This window comes from Amphiura filiformis, chromosome 11 (genome assembly GCF_039555335.1).
Source record: "Amphiura filiformis chromosome 11, Afil_fr2py, whole genome shotgun sequence".
Lineage (NCBI taxonomy): Eukaryota > Metazoa > Echinodermata > Ophiuroidea > Amphilepidida > Amphiuridae > Amphiura > Amphiura filiformis.
The window spans coordinates 986,304-1,006,835 of record NC_092638.1 but is presented as its reverse complement, the minus strand read 5'-3'; the positions used below and the strand labels follow the sequence as shown (position 1 = coordinate 1,006,835).

General features: G+C 36.4%; 1 protein-coding gene across 1 annotated transcript in view; it reads right to left on the bottom strand.

Moving 5' to 3' along the window:
- LOC140164180 (voltage-dependent T-type calcium channel subunit alpha-1G-like) overlaps positions 1-20,532 on the bottom strand; it is a 188,979-nt gene that overhangs the window by 95,484 nt on the left and 72,963 nt on the right. Inside the window, 1 exon segment of the mRNA XM_072187422.1 lies at positions 19,927-20,067. Coding sequence (XP_072043523.1) covers positions 19,927-20,067 — 141 coding nt within the window.

The following is a 20,532-nucleotide window of genomic DNA, read 5'->3' as shown; positions in this document are numbered from 1 at the left end:
AATACAAAAATAAATTATAGATACAGAAAAATCATTACAAAGTACATCAATGTGACAAATTATTTAAAGCATAAATTAATCAGCCACAAAGCCATTTAGGATCAGGACACACGGACAAAAAATGACAAGCCGGGATAACCCATTAAGGCAAGCCCACAGAAAAGGCAAGCTGATCTACAGCAATGAACTTTTCTGTGCCTTTTAGGCCTATAACTGAAACAAGTATATTTAAAAGGATATTATAATATAAATTACAAAGCTACAATGACTGTTGCAAGATGCCGACCATTAGACGGGTAGGCCTACTATGATAGGCCTATATATAAATTCTAGCTACAAAATTGGCCAACAACGGGGAAACATAAGTACCGTAAAATGGGGTAACTTTGGGCACTTTTCAGAGTTTTTAAACCATTGCTTCCAAACAAAACCAATTATATTTCTAATTAACTCTTTTTTGTGACATTAGGGTTCCCTTCTACACCTTGAAGTTGAAAAAGATTTTTAAAAAATTTGTAACGGTGCACTAGGGGTTAAAAATGACCTGACCAAAGTTACCCCGCCTTTGGGGCAACTTTGGTCACAGTATTACAATCCATGAAGGAAAAAAAATCAAAAAAATTGATCTATGCTGAATATGGGCAAGTTGTTGTTTTTTGTGACATTTGACACCTAGCAAAATTAATCAAACACACATCCTTGCTCACAAATATCGATTTTTATTTGTTCTGAAAAACATGTAAAAATTTTCGTAAATTTCAATGAAATTACACATGAGCGACTATTATTTCTTCCAAACATATTTCTTAACAAATTGACACCAAATATGACTAAAAACAATGCTGCTGTACGAAAATATGACCATTTAAAAAAATATATTTGACCGACCAAAGTTACCCCGCTGACCGAAGTTACCCCATTTTACGGTAGTTAGGCCTACATATTGACAAAGTCAAAGCTGTCAGTGCTAGCTGCTCGGCATTTGCAAGAGAGTATCATTTGAGGCATTCTGATATAGCAACTCTTTACTTATTTTTCCTCCCCGATTTCCTGTGAAATATCTGGTGGCGATAGGAAAAAGAAGGCAATGATGTTTCGGGTTAGCCCATGACATTCGACTTAATTTCTTCAGGCCTAACTAATTAGCTTACCTCCAGCTAATTAGCTTACCTAGGTTTACAACCGCCGGGCCTAATTTTTACGCAAGCCGATGCGATTCCGTATCCATGCTCGCTCTCGCAGGTTTTCTCCGGGATCTCCAGTTTCCTCCTGCTTCTCAAAAATCGGTGATTAGTTCTTTGGTTATCTAAAAAACTTCCTTCACCCAATGAAATTTGGGGAGCTAAAAAGATAATTGGGGGATGTTACACTCCAAGTGCTGCTAGGGTTGCGCCAGGTTCGGCAGCATGCAGCCTAGATGATGTGATCTGATTGTGATCAGTACCATGGCAGCGAAATTACAGTGCTTTGAACCCTCCGAGATCTGGGAAAAGGCGCTATATAAAAGCCGAAATTAATTTTATTTATTTTTAAAAGCCTATATGAAAAATGAGAAACAAATTTGAAGATAAAGAACCACAAGAGGAACATATAAAGGCCACCCCAAACAATCATAATGAACAATATTTACTGTCAGCCTTTAGTTTGCGTTTTCGTAAATGCTTATAGGCCTAATCCAATCTCAACTCCCACTGAAACTTAAAAGTGCAAAGTGTCCGAGCGTTTTATCAAAGGTAGGCCTACAGTTACAAAGTTTATGTTGATCGGGTAAATATTGTAAAAAACAGCGCCCGGCTGGATATTTCGTTTTAGAAATGACTGACATCAATTTAGCATAGCCTAGGCCTACCCCGGCCTAACCATCCATGGATTAAAATAAGTGTATAGGCCTATAATATTTCCCATTGATGTTTGTAGGCCTACATTGATGTTTGTAGGCCTACTTTTATTTTTGTAGCATATAGGCTTTTTGAAGGCCTATGCTATGTACCCCGGTATGTTTGTAGGCGCTCCTCGTAATTTATTTCAAGAACAGCTTGCATGTCATGTTCTTCATGAATCTGCCGTTCAGAACTGCCCCAGTGCCAACGGCTCAAATAATATTGGCAAGTGTCCCGTATGACACATGGTACAGGGGAATAAATTAGGCCTACTTTGCATGTTTGGGGTATGGAAATAAGCACTTTTGAAAGTTAACTTATGGAAGAAAAGGCTTTTTTTTTTACCAATCGTCAGGTTCTGGGAAAAATAATCCCTCTTGAATATTTTAAGGTAGGCCCTACGGAAAAATACATAGGCCTATAATAATAATAACACCCATGGGGTCCAGCTAGGCACGGGAGGTGCTCGTGCCGGCACATCATCTACAATTTATGTGTTGCGGCAAATCTTGGCGATATTCCCTTCGTCATCGTCACTATAGGGGCCTATCATAGGCCTAGGCATATAGTATTCATAATTAGTTTTATGGTTTTATACATGCCGTGTAGGGCCTACATAGAGTCATCGGAATCACATCTTGGCCATGTTGACCGGGGGTTGAATTTATGAATAAGTAAAATACTTGATGATGATAAAAAAGAAAAACAATTGATCGTCCCCGTCCAATTCCTTTCGCATGGCATTGCCGGCCATGCCATTGAAGGAGTCTGAAATGTTTCATGCTATTTTCTTTATTATAAGGGAAAACTTCTTTTTTTTAATGTTTCAAAAGTTAATAATAATTGTCAATTGATTAGATTTGCTCATTTAATACAATAAGCATTTCAATTCAGAGGCTTTGTTTCAATCATCCTCTCAGAGAACCATCAAATAACAAGAGCCTCGATCCTATCATCCTCCTCTACAAGTTACACAACTAATAATGTCCGAGAATAATACATAGGCCTAAATGATCCGTTTGCATTGTAAAAAAATAATAAATGATAAATAGAAAGGCTCTCTACTTTTTGTAATAACATGTGGACAATCAACTGGTATTTTGTTTTTACTTGACCTTTAAATAATTATATAAGTGGTTGTATTATCACGATTATTGCATCTGATATTTAGATCGCGATCGCTGTTGTCAAATTATCCCGGCAAAAATGCCAACACAACACAAAACGCGTAACCACAATGACGTCATCGGGAAAGCGCCCAATTTTCTATTTTTGATAAATGACGCGCGATGTAGCGTCGGAAGGGGGTAAATCGAGTACGTTGTTTTCATTGTATTTTTAATTCTAAAATAGCTAGTTCTTCAATTTATTTAGATATTGATTCTATATTTTATGGGCTTTATTTTGATACCAAATAATATTTTCTTTCAATGGTCCCTTTAAGGGGGTACTACACCCTTTGATAAATTTGTGTCTATTTTTGCATTTTCTCAAAAACTAATAACACAGTGGTAAAAAAAGTTACATATATTATAGGGGCAAGGAATTCAATTACTACACTGGAATTTCAGTGACCCATGACAAGCGGTTTGTTATTTATGATAAGAAATAAGGTACCGCTAGGATGTACCTCATTTCCAATTATATATACTGAACCGCTTGTCTTGAGTCACTGAAATTTCAGTATAGTAATTGGATTCCTTGCCCCAATAATAGACATAAATTTTGTTACCAGTGTGTTATTATTTTTTGAGAAAAATGCAAAAATAGTCAAAAATTTACCACAGGGGTGTAGTACCCCCTTAAGGATTTGCTGATGGGTGACATTAAAAAAGACGACAAACAACTCAACCACATCCTGATGAGGGAGACGTAAACTAACAACTTCCTAAATATCACCACACCATCAGTTTGATTTGGTTACTTACTAAATATCACCACACCGCCAGTTGGATTTGGTTACTTTTTGATTCAGTGTTATTACCACCACAATGTGAAACAATTCTAAATTTCATCCACAAACCATGCCTACAATCGGTGGTTTTCATTCTCAATGGTTTACTATAGCGAAACTGATTGAATCTGTTTTAACAGAGACTGTCTAAATTTTTCTCAGTGGCTCACCAACAGACTTATGTGTGGTGAGCTGCTGTTTAAATTCTATAATTGCAAAGATTTCTGTGGGCCACAAGGAATTTTGAAAATAAGAGTAGACTTCGAAATTACATATGCAATCCTTTATCTGTCGCTATACTCATCTGTCAATCATTTATTACAAATCATGGAAACCGCGCAGGCGCATTACCCTATTTATAGCTATTTATGGTTGGATCCAATTCTAGGAATTGTTTTGACAAACTCAAGCTGATGGTGTGCAATGGGCTGTTCCAGTTCAAAACCATACACCCTCTATTGAAGACATGATCTTAATCACCCACACAGGGAGTGTAGATTTCAAATGAAAGCACCCATTCAGATACCCAATTTGAAATTCACACACCTTATGTAGAAGATTAAGGACATGTCTTCTATAGGGGGTGTATGGATTTCAACTGGAATAGCCTTATATGTATGACATATGAGACTCGGTTACCTGCAATACACGTAATCTGAGATGATCTGATGAATCTTTAATTGTTTTTGTCAAAGAAGTGGGTGAAGTTTGTTGAAACTGTGTCAAGTCAACAAAAATTACCATATTGATATAACATTGCCTCTGATTGGTCAATTTCATGATATCTTCACGTTAATCACCAATCAGAATGGAGCTTTGCAAATAATTCACCCCAATTTTTTTACATGTTGAAATTATTCTAACAATGTTGCTGATTGGGCCAATTGATAATGAAAACTTCTTTTTGGCCAATCGGCAGGTAGTTCTCATGGGGTTAAAGTGATTGGGATAGACTCCTCCATATAATTTGCTGTGGTGTGATCGCTACACAGCCTCCATAGCAAGACTTGTTTCCTTCCCGACATTGAATAAAGTCAGTACCCACTTGTACACCCGGGAGGGGAGAGGCAATAGGGTTGAAGAGCCATGGCTAAGTGCATAACATATTGATGCTGTAGGGACTCGAACCCATGACCTCAATCTACCTCATGATTATGAGTCACAGACTGCTGCACGACTGTGCCCCTGATGACATCTTATTAACTGTTCTTTACTACAGTCTGTCCACTTAGAAGTACAAACCAAATCTGTGGCATCGGGGTTGATGTTTGCGTCCACACGCGAAGATGCCTTGCGCCGACGCGTAAAGAGCGTGAAAGCGAAAATCGCGCAGCAGTTGGCGCGCCAAAGAAGCATTGCACTGAAATAATTATTCTCATACCTCCAGTTTCCGAGGTCTATTTACTTTGTACTTCTATGTGGACAGACTATAAATGCTGTATTTTGATTGTTAAAATTAGTTTCTAAATTGGTTCCTCGATCGATTACTGTTTTTCTTGATAAGTAACATCCCCAACCAGACAACTTAAGTTCCAATGTTAGTATCATATCATAAAATACGATGCTATCAGGCCCATTTCAGAACACATTCATCTTCATTACATTACATTGAAAAATGAAATTATGCTAAAAATAAGGCATAATTTCTTTCAGATTCAATAAGAAACATAAGTTTCACGTTACATATCCATTTCAAGTTCACTTCAGACTAATTCATTTAGCAAAACCTATATCTGTCTTGTCACTTCTCTATTAATTACATTATTGGAAACGGGCTATTCCAGTTGAAATCCATACACCCCCCCTGTGGAAGATATGACTTTAATCTTCCACAAACATTTCAAATGGGGTTACCTGAATAGATTCCATTTGAAGTCTATACTCCCTGTGTGGGAGATTTTAAAGTCTTCCATGTCTTCCGTAAGGGGTGTATGGATTTGAACTGGAATAGGCCATTATCACTCACTTTATATTGAAAAAATATCTGCCACTTTTTGAAAGCATGCATTACATTATAAACAGCATGATATTGTTTGATTCTCTTCTTTTTTCAAAACAAATGCATTTACCAATCACCCTATGACAACCTTATCCCCCCTCTCCTCTCCCCATGGTATGGCAACATCAGTAGGCAGATAGAATTTCACAAGGACTCCCAGCAAACACAAAACGTTTTACAGCAAATAGGCAAACTATTCTATCTATTTCTGTCTTCCCTGGTCAAGGTTACCTGTAATAAGGCAGATGAGATGGTACCAACATGCCTAGTAACCCACAAGATATAGCACTCAATACACTTTGAGTTATTTATGTACATCTTCAATAAGGCAAACTATTCTGTCTATTTCTGTCTTCCCTGGTCATGGTTGCCTGTAATAAGGCAGTTGAGATGGTACCAACATGCCTAGTAACCCACAAGATATAGCACTCAATACACTTTGAGTTATTTATGTATATCTTCAATAAGGCAAACTATTCTAGCTATTTCTGTATTCCCTGGTCAAGGTTGCATGTAATAAGGCAGATGAGATGGTACCAACATGCCTAGTAACCCACAAGATATAGCACTCAATACACTTTGAGTTATTTATGTATATCTTCAATAAGACAAACTATTCTATCTATTTCTGTCTTCCCTCGTCAAGGTTGCATGTAATAAGGCAGGTGAGATGGTACCAACATGCCTAGTAACCCACAAGATATAGCACTCAATACACTTTGAGTTATTTATGTACATCTTCAATAAGGCAAACTATTCTATCTATTTCTGTCTTCCCTGGTCAAGGTTGCATGTAATAAGGCAGGTGAGATGGTACCAACATGCCTAGTAACCCACAAGATATAGCACTCAATACACTTTTAGTTATTTATGTATATCTTCAATAAGGCAAACTATTCTATCTATTTCTGTCTTCCTTGGTCAAAGTTGCCTTTAATATGGCAGTTGAGATGGTACCAACATGCCCAGTAACCCACAAGATATATCACTCAAAACACTTTTAGTTATTTATGTATATCTTCAATAAGGCAAACTATTCTATCTATTTCTGTCTTCCTTGGTCAAAGTTGCCTTTAATATGGCAGTTGAGATGGTACCAACATGCCTAGTAACCCACAAGATATATCACTCAAAACACTTTTAGTTATTTATGTATATCTTCAATAAGGTAAACTATTCTATCTATTTCTGTCTTCCCTGGTCAAGGTTGCCTGTAATAAGGCAGGTGAGATGGTACCAACATGCCTAGTAACCCACAAGATATAGCACTCAATACACTTTGAGTTATTTATGTATATCTTCAATAAGGCAAACTATTCTATGTATTTCTGTCTTCCCTGGTCAGGGTTGCCTGTAATAAGGCGGGTGAAATGGTACCAACATGCCTAGTAACCCACGAGATATAGTACTCAATATACTTTTAGTTATTTATGTACATCTTCAATAAGGCAAACTATTCTATCTATTTCTGTCTTCCCTGGTCAAGGTTGCCTGTAATAAGGCAGGTGAAATGGTTCCTCTCTAGCTCGAGCAAAATCAAAATTGGATTTTTCATCTTTGTGTTGTCAGTGTAATACCACCAAGCTAAGATTTACATCAGTGTCAAGCAGATTATAGTACATGGCTTCTATGGTTTCTATTTGCAAGTTAGATATTGGATCAAGTATTCAACAGTCATTTCCCCAGTGGTAGTGCAGTTCTTATGGCGGTGCTCTCTTTAGATTAGGTGGGGATGTGCATTAGGGAGGGGCAAAATTTACCCCAAAAATAAATATTAAAAAAAATAAATAAAAAAAAGAATAGTTTCACGATGCCCACAAGCAAGTTTCACCCATTTTCTTGTAGCAAATTGAGCCTCAATCCAAATCCACATCCTGGGCATATATCTGGAGAAAAAACTCACATGTAAAGGTGGTAGGTAATTTGCGGTGGTCCAGGGCCCCATTTTTAGGCTCTCTGACAGTTCGGAAGACACACATTTGGAGATTAAGCTCCAGTTGAAAACGACTCAGTTCTTCATCCTTACCTTGGATAAAACTCTTGACAATATTGTGTAGCTCTTTAGCTCAAATTTGGAAAAATGTTCAATTTCTTTAGCTCCACAGCCATTTGGCCAATTTTAGTTCACTAGACCCTCAAAAACATAGCAAAATTTCGGAAACCCCAATTTTGCCCCAAACTTGGTTCTCAGTTCCCAAAGCTCAACACTCTTCATGATTCCTGACCTCCTGGGAATCATATCCGCCAATTTCAGAAAATACTTTGCATTTATATCTGAATATTTTCCCACTGGAAAATATTTCATATGGGAGCAATTTATGCTTGTGACATTGACAAGGTTAGCTAGACCTCCTATGACGTCAATGTTGGTTGTCATGATTGTATAAGCGATATGATCAACCCAAGCCGGTCCTTTGTCAGGCAAAAATCAATTTTCTTGGAGTATTATAGCTTGCTTTGCAATATTCAAAATGATGAATATCCCATCAAAATTGGCATTATTGGTTCCTGTGCTATGCTAATTTCATTGTAGCTGCAAATATTGAGTACTCATTTTGGTTGAATCACAAAATCAATTTGACCGAGAAGCAGCTCACTTTACTCGGTTACATCCTAATTGGTGCCAAAGCTAGTCACTACCAACTAAAACTTTTCACAAACTATCACAGGTTGTCGTGGTTATACAACAGCAAAAGTGATGAAATGTTGCTATTTTCCAGTCATCTTTTAACATACTAAATGCTAAATGAAGTAATTGGAATTATTGAAATGCATACTCAATGAAAATTAAAGGTTTCCATCAGAATTTGTAATTATGTAGGAAAAAATATTTGAAATTATACAACAAAAGCTTAGTGTTAGCGCCCGTCTGAACAAGTATTGCATTAACCAACACCAAAAAGATTAACACAAAAGATTTACCACTGAGAAATATTTGTCGTAGCGCACCAAAACTAAGCAATCACTGCAGACAATACAGAGTGCTTATAGAGTTAACCGCTTTGAGGAGGAGCCGTGTGGACATGCATCAGTGTTAAATGATGACTTTCAACTACCTCCCTATTACAGAGCTGCCAACATTGGAATATGTAAATGCAGAAGATTTCTGCTAAGTGTAAAAAAAGCTTGGGATGTGGTGCTCTCGCGCCAAACAAGGGCAGTGGCCCTTGTGTGGGATCAGCGCCCCCGAAAGCTCCTGGATGTTAGCTTTTATAGACCATTAAAAATGCCTTTCCAAGGCTACTCAACCTAGTTTTTTTGCAAACGGACAGGACAGTGGGCATATAATTGATTTTGGTTTGATTTTTTAGCCAGATGGCTGTAAATGCAGAAGATTTAGCCAGATGGCTGCAAATGCAGAAGATTTAATATGTTTTGCAGAAGACAGAAGATTGTCAGAGGAAGTCTTCTCCAGGATCAAGAAGATTTGGCAGCTCTGGTGTTACACTAACACAGAGGTAAGCTCCCTTCTGAACAAACCTTATGATGCTCAGTCTAATGTTCAATCAACTGCAGTAACCTTTCATTTTCATTGTCATCAACACTAAAACCAGGAAGAAAAACACACTCACTTCAAGTGACAAAGTTCAACAAACTCCATCAACCAACTAAATATTACAATTTGACCTGATGCTATTGTGGATGAGTTTTCATACCAACCTACATCAGGTCATGTCAAGTGTATACTGTATAATTCCTGAGTTAAAGACATGTGTCCTTAGCGAATGTTGTGTAAAAATCTATAGCGATAATTACATTCAGATAAAAACATGAAAGGAAATTGCAATAATAAAGTCATAATTGTTCATATTGACGTTCATTCTGACATGCTACTTATCAATTGTGTTGCGTAACTTGCGTCACTACTAACCTTGTGATTGTAATAGAGACAGGAATATAATTTCATGTTTAAAAATCACGATAGGCATGCACTCTTGGTGTCAGGAGCCATTCTAGTCTAGGAAATTAGTCTTTATCTCAGGAAAATAGGAAACAGGATTCAAAGAGGGCCGATTTGCCTTATATCACTTGCTTATGCAAAAATAATTTTCTTCAGTAGCAGAATCGATCAGGTTTAATTTCCCCAAAAAATATTATTAATAAAAAGCTGCATGCTTAACTTGGCAAAAAAATAGGAAATAATTCTGGTATACCCTGCATATCTTCAGGATGCCTCAACACCAGCTTCCCCACCAAGCCTATATTAATGACTTCAGCAAGAAAGGATCACCAGGTTGTCCACCAACCAGATGGAAGGACCAAATTCAGAGGGACCTGGGGGAATGAACCCACAAGAAGCAAAGACACAAGCAGCAGACAAATTGAATGGAGGCGGCTTACTCGACAGGGGGCAAAGGGACACAACGCACAGTGTCAACACCCTGTATTATAAATATTTTTTCCATACAGCTCAATACTCCGCTGAAATCAATATTCTAATATTGACACAGATAAAGAAAGTGTACATATGCATTGTGTTATAGGATGTGCACCTGGAACTTAACTAAATGGGCTAAACGCGTTCCTTTATTCCTATAAAGTATAATTGTCATTCTCAAAATGAAATATATCTCAATTTTTACGTTGATTTCAATTTTTTACATTAAAATTTCAAGTTATCAACCAATCAGAAATGCTGTTATATGATAGTGTGAATAGTTCAAAATGGCATACAAGCATATGACCTAAGTAAGTGTGAAACCAAATGAATAATGAAAATAACATATCTTGTATTATGCCACATAATAGGTACATGCCATTGGGAATCTTCTATTTGGTAATTTCAACATAGACACCATAATGTTAAATTGACATTTGCAGTAAATTATGTCTAGGAGCTATCTACAGTAAGCGTATCATCTCCATACACCAATGCATTGTGCTATGCCAGTTGAAATCCATACACCCCATATAGAAGACACAACCTTAATCTCCCACATAGGGGGTGTAGATTTCAAATGGAGTCACCCAATCAGGTAATGCATTTGAAATTCACACTCCCTGTGTTGAAGATTAAGGTCATGTCTTCCATAGGGGGTGTATAGATTTCCAACTGGAATAACCTATTTTGGAGCAGACGGCACTGAATAGGTGACTCCATTTGAAATTCACACTCCCTGTGTGGAAGATTAAGGTCATGTTTCCCATAGGGGGTGTATGGATTTCAACTGGCATATCCCAATGCTTCAACATCTTGTATCTCATTTATATATAGCATCCCTGAGGTGATCATATGCCATGGTTGTTTAAGGACTCGCACTATGTTTTCTAATTTCATTTTTAGAATGATAATACATGTATGTAGAATAAGGGTAAATGTGTATTTAAGTGGAAAACTCTTGAGGTAAGCAATTTTGGTAATGGTAGAATAAGTGCACAATTTCAATATCAGACTTCTGGTCAAGACCAGATTCAATCTCAACTGCCCTGCACATCTCGATCTAATATGCACAGTAACGATTCTGGACAAAATGGAGACCAAACAAATATCATTTATAAAACTACCAATTTCAGACTATTTAGAAGTTAATGACTGCAGATCAGTTATTTCGAGGGTAGTTTTGGATATTTTGTTTTTGAACCAAGGATTAAAGGACTCCTCAGGATATTCCAAGGTCCAAGCTAAATGTTTAGCTTTTTCATAATACTTGAAAAATTAACAGATACAAAGCCATTAAACTCGTTCATAACTGTCACTATTCTATTTTTCATTCATCATATATCATCTTCTTTTAGACTTGAAAACAACTTCATTTTTAATCAGAAATCCAGATCTAGTTAGTTTTAATTTCACTTATAATTACAATTCAAATCTAATTATTTAAACTTCTAATAACAACATCTGTCATGGGTTCACCAACGACAATCATTTGGCAGAAGAGGCAAGGAAATGGGCTGCCAAATTAACACACAAATTGGACATGTAACCCCTTCAGACTGAATCAGCTACAGCTACAGAAGATTGGGAAATTTCCAACAATGATGGTCTCTTTTTTTTAAATTGATAATCATGAAGGATGAGGTACTGGAAAGTCATTGATGCAAAGAAGCCAAATACTTATTAATCAGTCTTCATTAAAGATTAATTTGATTATTTTTTCAAACATTAGAATTTTATGACTTTCAACCTGTCACTGTGTGCAATTCCTTAACCTCAACCCAAAACTGTCAAGCGAATAAATTTGACCTGGACTCATTGCACTCAAGTAGGTATTGACCGTCGTCCAAAACGATATTGACCATTAGCCCACATGATATTGACCATTGGCTACTTGCTCCAGAACACCTGTGTGTCACAAGGCTTGTGTTGCAATGAAACAAGAGTGTAAACTAGAGTCCGAAGTTTTCCGTTTTACGGAAAACGGAAGAAATTCACAGAATCGGAGGTACAACACGGAAAATTACATTTTTGTATGTGACAAAAATTGTTAAAAGAAATAAATGTTAAAAACAATCATGAGTTGTGTATGTCAATTTTATGATAAAAATACTGTTTAATAATACCGAAATAAAGGTATATTACTGAGGCATGAACCCCTATATCCCTCCAAATATCGTAATAGTCGGCCTATTATTTGTGAGAACATTCCAATCAGAGCATATTGATCGCGATATTGAACACTTTATTGTGATATTAATATCATTGTTTATACATTTGAAGCTTTATTCATGACACAGATTTACAAATTTTACAAAACGGATTACAACACGGAAAATGGATTTTAGAAAACGGTCAAGTTTGGACTCTAGTATAAACCTATCACATCAAAATCTACCAATTGTCATCACAAATGAAAATGGAGATTTAAAACCTAGGATAAACTGCTATTTTTATCTTTAAAATGACACATTATTTGTTAAAATCAGTTATAGAAAAAAATGTTTTATAAGGCAAAACAAGCTCAAATTTCTTTTTATTTCTTTATATTGTCTCATCTTCTTTCATTGTTATCTGCAAATGAAGCCGGCTGATAACTGGACGGGTTTGATTTGATGGATCACATATTGATGTATTCAGTCAAAATGGCTGCTAGTTTTTAAATCTGCCTTTTGTATTCATGTTCAAACTGTATCTTCATGATAACTAAACACCTGGTACATTTCTAAACATAGAAATACCTGGTACATTATATTTTCATGATGGTCAGTGGTTCTTAAGTTACATTTTTAGGGGAATGTTAAAAAAACAAGCTCATTTAATGCTCTGTGTGCTAGCCATAGGCATCAACGTAAAAAGTTTTGAGATATTTTCTGATATATCAAAAGCTATCATAAGAACCACTGAACCAATACTATGCTTGTTTCTACTCATTTTGATGCAGTTTTCATACTGTTTCCAAATATACTTAGGAGAGAATTAACAACTGCTAACCAGAGTTCTGGTATCTTTATTAACATTAAGTGAAATGGAAGTCTTGCCTCTCCCATCCATGAGATGCTGGCCACTCTGATATTTAAAAGATTTTTTTTATTCTTTTATTGTAGGCCTACTTTTTAGCCCATTTTTGACCGTTTTTGTCAAATTTTGCCTCCTTTGCCCCAGGGCGCTTCCTACTCACACTGACTTTATACAATTAAGCTTGAAATTAAATGCAGACATTACAAAATATTTTCATAATGTGAAATTTTCATAAAGAATAGTAAATTCCCCACGTAGTGTAAAAGCAATGCCAAGGTCATCATGGTCTTCATCAATTCATCATAATACATATATTCTTAGGTTTGAATTGCAATCTTCTCAATGCAGTCCACACATCACATAATATCATCCGCCAAGGTTACATCATTTCTACCAATATTTAAAGCCATAATGTATGATTTACATCAAATTTTAATTTTGTTATCCTTTGTCAAAAATGATGAAATAATACCAGTTAATTATCAGGAAGCTTTTCTGCCCATTGAGACAAAACTGGCAATATTGGTCGTTTCATGGTGCTCTCTGATATGGGGGATTTAATGTTGTAATTACAACATTAATTCAAAATTGCTGATTCCAATTAGCTGTAACATAGGTAAGCATTAAAAGTATGAAAAAATATTCATTTTAAAAGATCATACATTCTGGCTTTAATATTAAAATTATAAATGCTTTACTTTATTAAACAAACACAACATTCTCCAGAGATAACAAAGTCTATAAGAGCAGATTGCATCTTTGGATTACTACATTGACAGAATGCAGAGATATTTAACTGTTAACATATTCACACTGCCAATCCAATTTCTCAAGATTTTATTTCAGCCTTCCTTGATTTAAGCACTATACTAATCCAGAGGGTTATGATGTATTTACAATGCATGTGTTCCAGGGCTCCTGCTAGACTTGGGGTCTTTTGACAAAATCAAGTAAGCGGTGGACCCCATATTTTTCAAGTTTTGGAAGCTGGCGGCAATCCCTAATGTGTACCATGTGCATAAAACAGTCCCCTTAAATCTGAGGCTAACACTTACTTAGAGTGATGGCAATAATCTATTAAAACATCAAGTTGTGCTCATATCAGAGAATTTGAAATGAACGATACATATTTCTTATGGCTCTATGGGTAATGCTATATGGGAAATCTTTCACATTGGATTTCATGTTCATTTTTCAGCATTAATCCTAATCTTTAAGTTACTTTAACTTTAAGCTTAACCCTCGTAAGGTTGGGATGGTGGTCCTTAAGGCCTAAAAAAATTGTTTGATTGGCGTAACATAAAAAATATTAGGGTAGGTCGGTCCGCAATTTAAAAAAAAAAATTTTACACACATTTTAAGCTGTAAATTGCGTAAATTGGTACTTTTTTTTAACATTTTTTTATAAATTTCAATTTTTTTACATTTTTTGGCAAAAATATAAGAAAAAAAAGTCTAGGTCGGGCCTATTTTAGGGTCGGTCGGGTTACGCCTAATCAAACTTTATTTAATTTAGGCCTAATCGATATTCCTGCTCTAAATTTCTGACCCGTTTTAATCCTATCCCTATATAACCCTATTTGTCCCCTTTTTTTCCTCTCCTAAAATCTTGTTGAAATTCCAAGAGTGTGAAAATTTTCAGATTTTTCTACCTCTCCGAAATTATTTTGCAGCTCTTATTTGTTTTAAATCTTAGGTGCCATCATTGCCATTAGCAAATCAACGTATGGACATTGACTTTGTAGAGTATGTTTATGATATTATTCAAAATGTCAATGGACCCATCTTGGGACAATTATGGTAAATGTCAGCAATGAACATAATGGATTAAATGCATTAATGTAATACTATAGATGTGATATCATATTTGGAAAAGGCAATCATTACATTTTGATATTCTATTTTCCCAATTAATTGGCACATTTGTCAAGTGAAATAATTTGTCCTTTTTATTTCACCAAATATTCTTGGCCATTTAGCATGCTATCTTATCAAAATTGGACATACTATTCCTGATCATTTTATTTTCCATATTGCAGACAAGAAATGAAATAAAGATGTAACTCAACACTTCTTTGTATCATATATCTCAGAAGTTAGCACAAACATTTTCCTTGATCACTTTACAAAATTGAAAATTGTGTTATTACCATTAACTAATTTGGCATAAAGTTGTGCAGTACCTAAGCTTACTATGTTGAAAGTCTCTATGTCCCTAGCATACTTTGTTGCAATGTTAGTAACTCTTTATAATGTCCATTTTTGTTATTGTTTATTGCTCCTTAGTTTTTCCAATATCACAATTTCATTATAGGTGAGTATGGTCTGATTGGATCAGATCATGTCACCTGACACCTGCTCCATCCCATAAAATGAGAGGAAACTTGCAAATTTAAACTTTGAGTTACACCTAGATTCATGCATATTATCTGAATTATAAGGTTTAAAATCAGGCGGCGGATGTGCATGATCGCGCCGGCAACTCGTGAAACCGCCCGGCTGTATGGCATTTTCCATATACTGTTAGTTTTGTGGGGTTCATTATCGAACCCCAACGGTTTTAGCTTGTATTTATATTATTTATCAACATAGGCCTATTTGTTTGTGATATTTCAAGCGTTTTAAAATTTCAAAATAATCCCATTCAATTACACGGTTGACGATGAAAATTTACTGAATTTAGGGACTGCACGTCATACACCACCTGGTTTAAAATGATATATCAGTGGCTCTGGAATCAAGGAGGAGGGGGGTGCTAATAATTTTGGTGGCTATGGAAAAGTACTATTAGCCCCCTCCCAATAACTTGGGCCAGGTGCCAGCCCCCAATATTTAAAAGCTTCGGTAGCCTCTGTATATAATTTGTCAGGGTTACTCCATCACTTAGTCTTCAAACCTCAACTATTTCAGTGAAGAATGATGTTGTTTTCTGACATGAACAATGAATCATATCTCCTTTTGAACAAATTTTAATGTTTACCCAGAACAGTCAGAGACATAAACGTTGAAGAAAAACAAACACCAGTGCATCTGGCCGAATTCGAACCAGCGACCTTTGTATTACTAGCACGACACTCTAGCCAATTGAGCCACACTGGAGAAGAGCAGAAGATTTTTAAATCTATAGGTATTAGGTTCAAATGAACTAAGTATATAATTTTCATATTTCCTTTTCTTCCCTGACAACTTTTCACTCATTTTGTGTGAACAGGTCACATATACCGACAGCATAAGATAACATATACAATCCATTCAAATAAATGAACATAGCCTAAACACAGAGAGGGGCTTTAGATGAGAATGACAGATAGCCACCGCCTCCTATAAGATTCCATCTTCTCTTATCTTTACTGGAGGTCATTTCATCTTCTTATAGTGGTATTGTCAGAGATGGCCCCAACTGCAATAGCTGCCCTATAGAAAATTTGACCATTTAAGCACTCTTCACAGGGGTCGGTATACACAAGAGTCGCATTAGTGTTCATGTTCACATGACCGCCTCAACTCATTTGCATAATTTTGGAGGTGGGCTGATCGTATTCTGATTCGTCGAACACCTAATTTGCATAGTTTTGGAGGTTTCCATATTTGGGTTTACCCAATTAATTATTAATGACCCGGACGTTGTTTACATCATGATGTCATAGAGCTTGTTACTCGTCTGATTCGAAACACGAAAAGCATGTGCACTTTTTTTCCATTAATGTTATATCATGAAATACCATATAGCGGAGGTGTTAGTTTTTTATATAAGGAAAATATTCAAACCGATGACCCCATGTTGATAATGGCTAGATATGCTGTATTAGTTCTGGAAAGGGTCCGCGACGGGTCCGCCATTTTTCCTTCAGATTTTGAGGTAATTTAGTAGACTTGCTTACCAGTCGCTTTTCGTTATCCTAACTACAGATTGCATAATTGGAAAGTGAACTTGACGCACGTGATGCGAAAAAGTTTTGCCGTACCTTTTTTGATTCATTTACATGCATGTTTCAGCCGAGACAGTTACGTTTGCAGCTACGCAGCGGTATATAAGCTCATCTAAGTTTTACTAAAGTAAAACATCTTTGGCACTCTTGTACACATATATGAGAAGTGGCAGCTATCTGCAATAGCTGCGCTATAGACATTTGACAATTTCTGCATTCCATATCGTACAAATATGACACCTGGCAGCTATTGCAGATGGGACAATGTTGCACAAAACCCTTGATATATGGAGGTGTTAGAGCAAGAATGTCCTTTCTGCAATAGCTGCCCTATAGCCATTTGTCCATTTCTGCATTCTACAGTGTACATACATGACACCTGGCAGCTTTTGCAGATAGGGCCTTCTTGTACTTTATAACAGTAGAGACAGAGAGAAACTTGTGCAATTTAGTTTTTCTTTTCAATGGAAACTAATCATGATCCTCTACATCAAGTGGCGGTACCAGGTGAGTACCGAACGCTTGATCGGAGCATTAGCTTTTTGGCAAATGCTAGGGATCGTGGAATAGGCTGTGAGGGTGTCACCCACCCCCCACCCCCAAAAAACTGATATCAGTAAAAAACAGACAAATTACATCCCTGAGTGTAATTTCAGTCAAATTGTATAAAAACACAGGATCCACATATTATTTAAACTTTCTCCAGTAAATGCCCATGTATGACAACTCTACCTGCTGGCATGCAAGAGAAGCTGACAAAGATCCTGGTCATTGCATTAATGAGGTTCTATATGATAACATCAGTACGGTCTACCCTCTATTGGCAGTTCTAGTTGAAATCCATACACCCCTTATCAAGGATATTACCTTAATTGCTCACACTAAGATGTAGATTTCAAATAGAGTCATCTATTCAGGTAAACCCAATTTGAAATGCACTCTCCCCCTGTGGGAGATTAAGTTCATGTCTTCCATAGGGGGTGTATGGATATCAAATAGAATAGCCCATTGATTATGGTAGGTACATATAGCTCATAGTCTCTACATCAGCCTTAAAGCTATCACTATAGTGACGGGAAAGGCGACAAGTTTACCTGGAAAATGGCATCAAAATTAACAAGAGGGTTTGTGGGCTTATCTATATGTGTGAAATGTTAAAGCACTTTCATCTGATCCCAAAATTAAAGAAGACACTGTATCGCATTATTATCAGATATATTAATTTAAATGGATAAATCATCCTCACTGAATTTGACCGACTTTGATAGCGATATATTTTGACTTATATAGAATAAGTGAAAATCAATTTGTGACTAGCACAAAAAAGAATCTCAATGTCCTTTTATGTTGTCTGCATCTCCTTATGAATTGCATTATGGGAAGACAAGGCATGCCAATCTTCCATCAACAACATCCATGTCCATAAGGCGACGAAAAAAAGAAACCCTGTTCTACGGGCAGACGCACCTTTCAAGTAGGGTCGGTCGGTCGGCCTTTCTTTTTTTTGGAAATGACCCAAAAATCACTAAAATCTTAAAATAATTTGCAATTTGAGAAAATTCATTTGTACAGGAAATTTTTTTCCCAATTTGTTCAAAATCTGGGTCGGTCGGGCCCGTAGAACAGGGTTTTCTTTTTTCGTCGCCCAAGTGTCAAAGAAGAACTTCCCCTTGATACTGACTCAAGCTTGACTGAATGCAAATGCCTCAACTGGTACTTGCTGATGTAAACTTACTCTTTAAAATGGGGATATCTAAACACCGAATATGTGACCTGGGATGTGGCACTAAACCACAAACCATGGAACAAATATTGAGATGTCCTCTATTAGTGCAAGAATGCAAAGCTGAGGACATTGATATTGGGCTATTACAGAAATTAACGGCACCTACCCTAAAGAAGACATGGGAATCCCAAAAAAGTTTGAGTTTTCCCATGTCTTCTTTAGGGGTAAAAAGCCATCCTCAGCAATTGCGAGCACCAACATGCTATATACATCCCCCCTACACATACACACTTTTGAACATGAGAGTCCGTGATCATTATTTTTAGAATCCAATTAAATATTCATAGCTGATTGATCATTATCGGTTATCGACTATCGATTAACACCATTTCAAACGCTGCTTACCAGCATGCTAAGGTAAGACTGTGATGAAATCCTTAGGCATGATACTCTATGTACTGCTGGCTATGTTCTATCCTTTGTTTTTTCTTATTTCATTTATCTTATGATTTATGAGGTCAGATGTGTCAAATTTGTCTTCTTTAGGGGTAGGGCCAAAAATATCTGGAAGCGCCCATTGCTAACTAAGAGTTGTGTCAGGCTCTGGCTGAAACACAATATCTAGCATGTATAGACATGATAAGAAGAAGATCTCTTTGCAGGTGTCTCCTAGGGACCGGCTGTACCAGTACTGTGATAACCAATGGCATACTCATAGAATTGGGCTGTTCCATTTAAAATCCACACTCCCCCTGTGGAAGATTTAGCTAAAGTCTTCCACAGAGGGAGTATAAGTTTTGAATAGAATGAGACAATTGGGTAACTTCCATTTGAAATACTCACACCAGTGGAAGATATAGATAAAGCCATAATACAGGGGGAGTATGGGTTTCAAAATGTTTAATCCTGACCAATTACATTTGAAAAACATACTCCCCCTGTGGAAGATATTTCCAAAATCTTCCACAGGGGGAGTGTGAAATTCAATTGGAATAGCCCAATACAATGACTTATTTATAATAATTCTGTGTAGACTTACCTGACCATGGAATTCAATTCCCATACTGAGTGTGTTGATGAGAATACAAATCAAGATTCCCTGCATAAAATAATTACTCTCCACGATCTCGCGGATCTTAAAGCTGATCCTCTGTCTTATGTTCTTGGGACGTTTATGCATCTGTAAGGAAAATAATACGATTAATAACAAATACACCATGATCAACTACAAGATTCAGCACACACAAATCAAACTGGATTTGCCTTTTTTTCTTCTTTTTTTTTTTGCCAAAAACAATACTAGAGTTCCAAAACAAGTCAACAATGGTTGATAACAAACCCTGGACCCGTTTAAAACAATTTGAAATTATAAAGGAAAGTGGACATCGTACTTTCAATGGACTGTCCGTACTTTAATAGTTTTTAACATATTAGTGAATGGAGACGTTCAATATGCATGGTATTCACCATAGGAAATGAAAGTCTCCATTAATTAAAATTTTAACAAGGCTGATCAAACTATTTGGACCTCTGGGCCACCGGCATTGTTAATTTCAGAAAGTTTAAGTGAAATTTGAGACGTGGATTGGAATGTGCTGGTCTCTGGTATGGTAAATATTGGTATGGGTATTCCAGTTGAAATTCA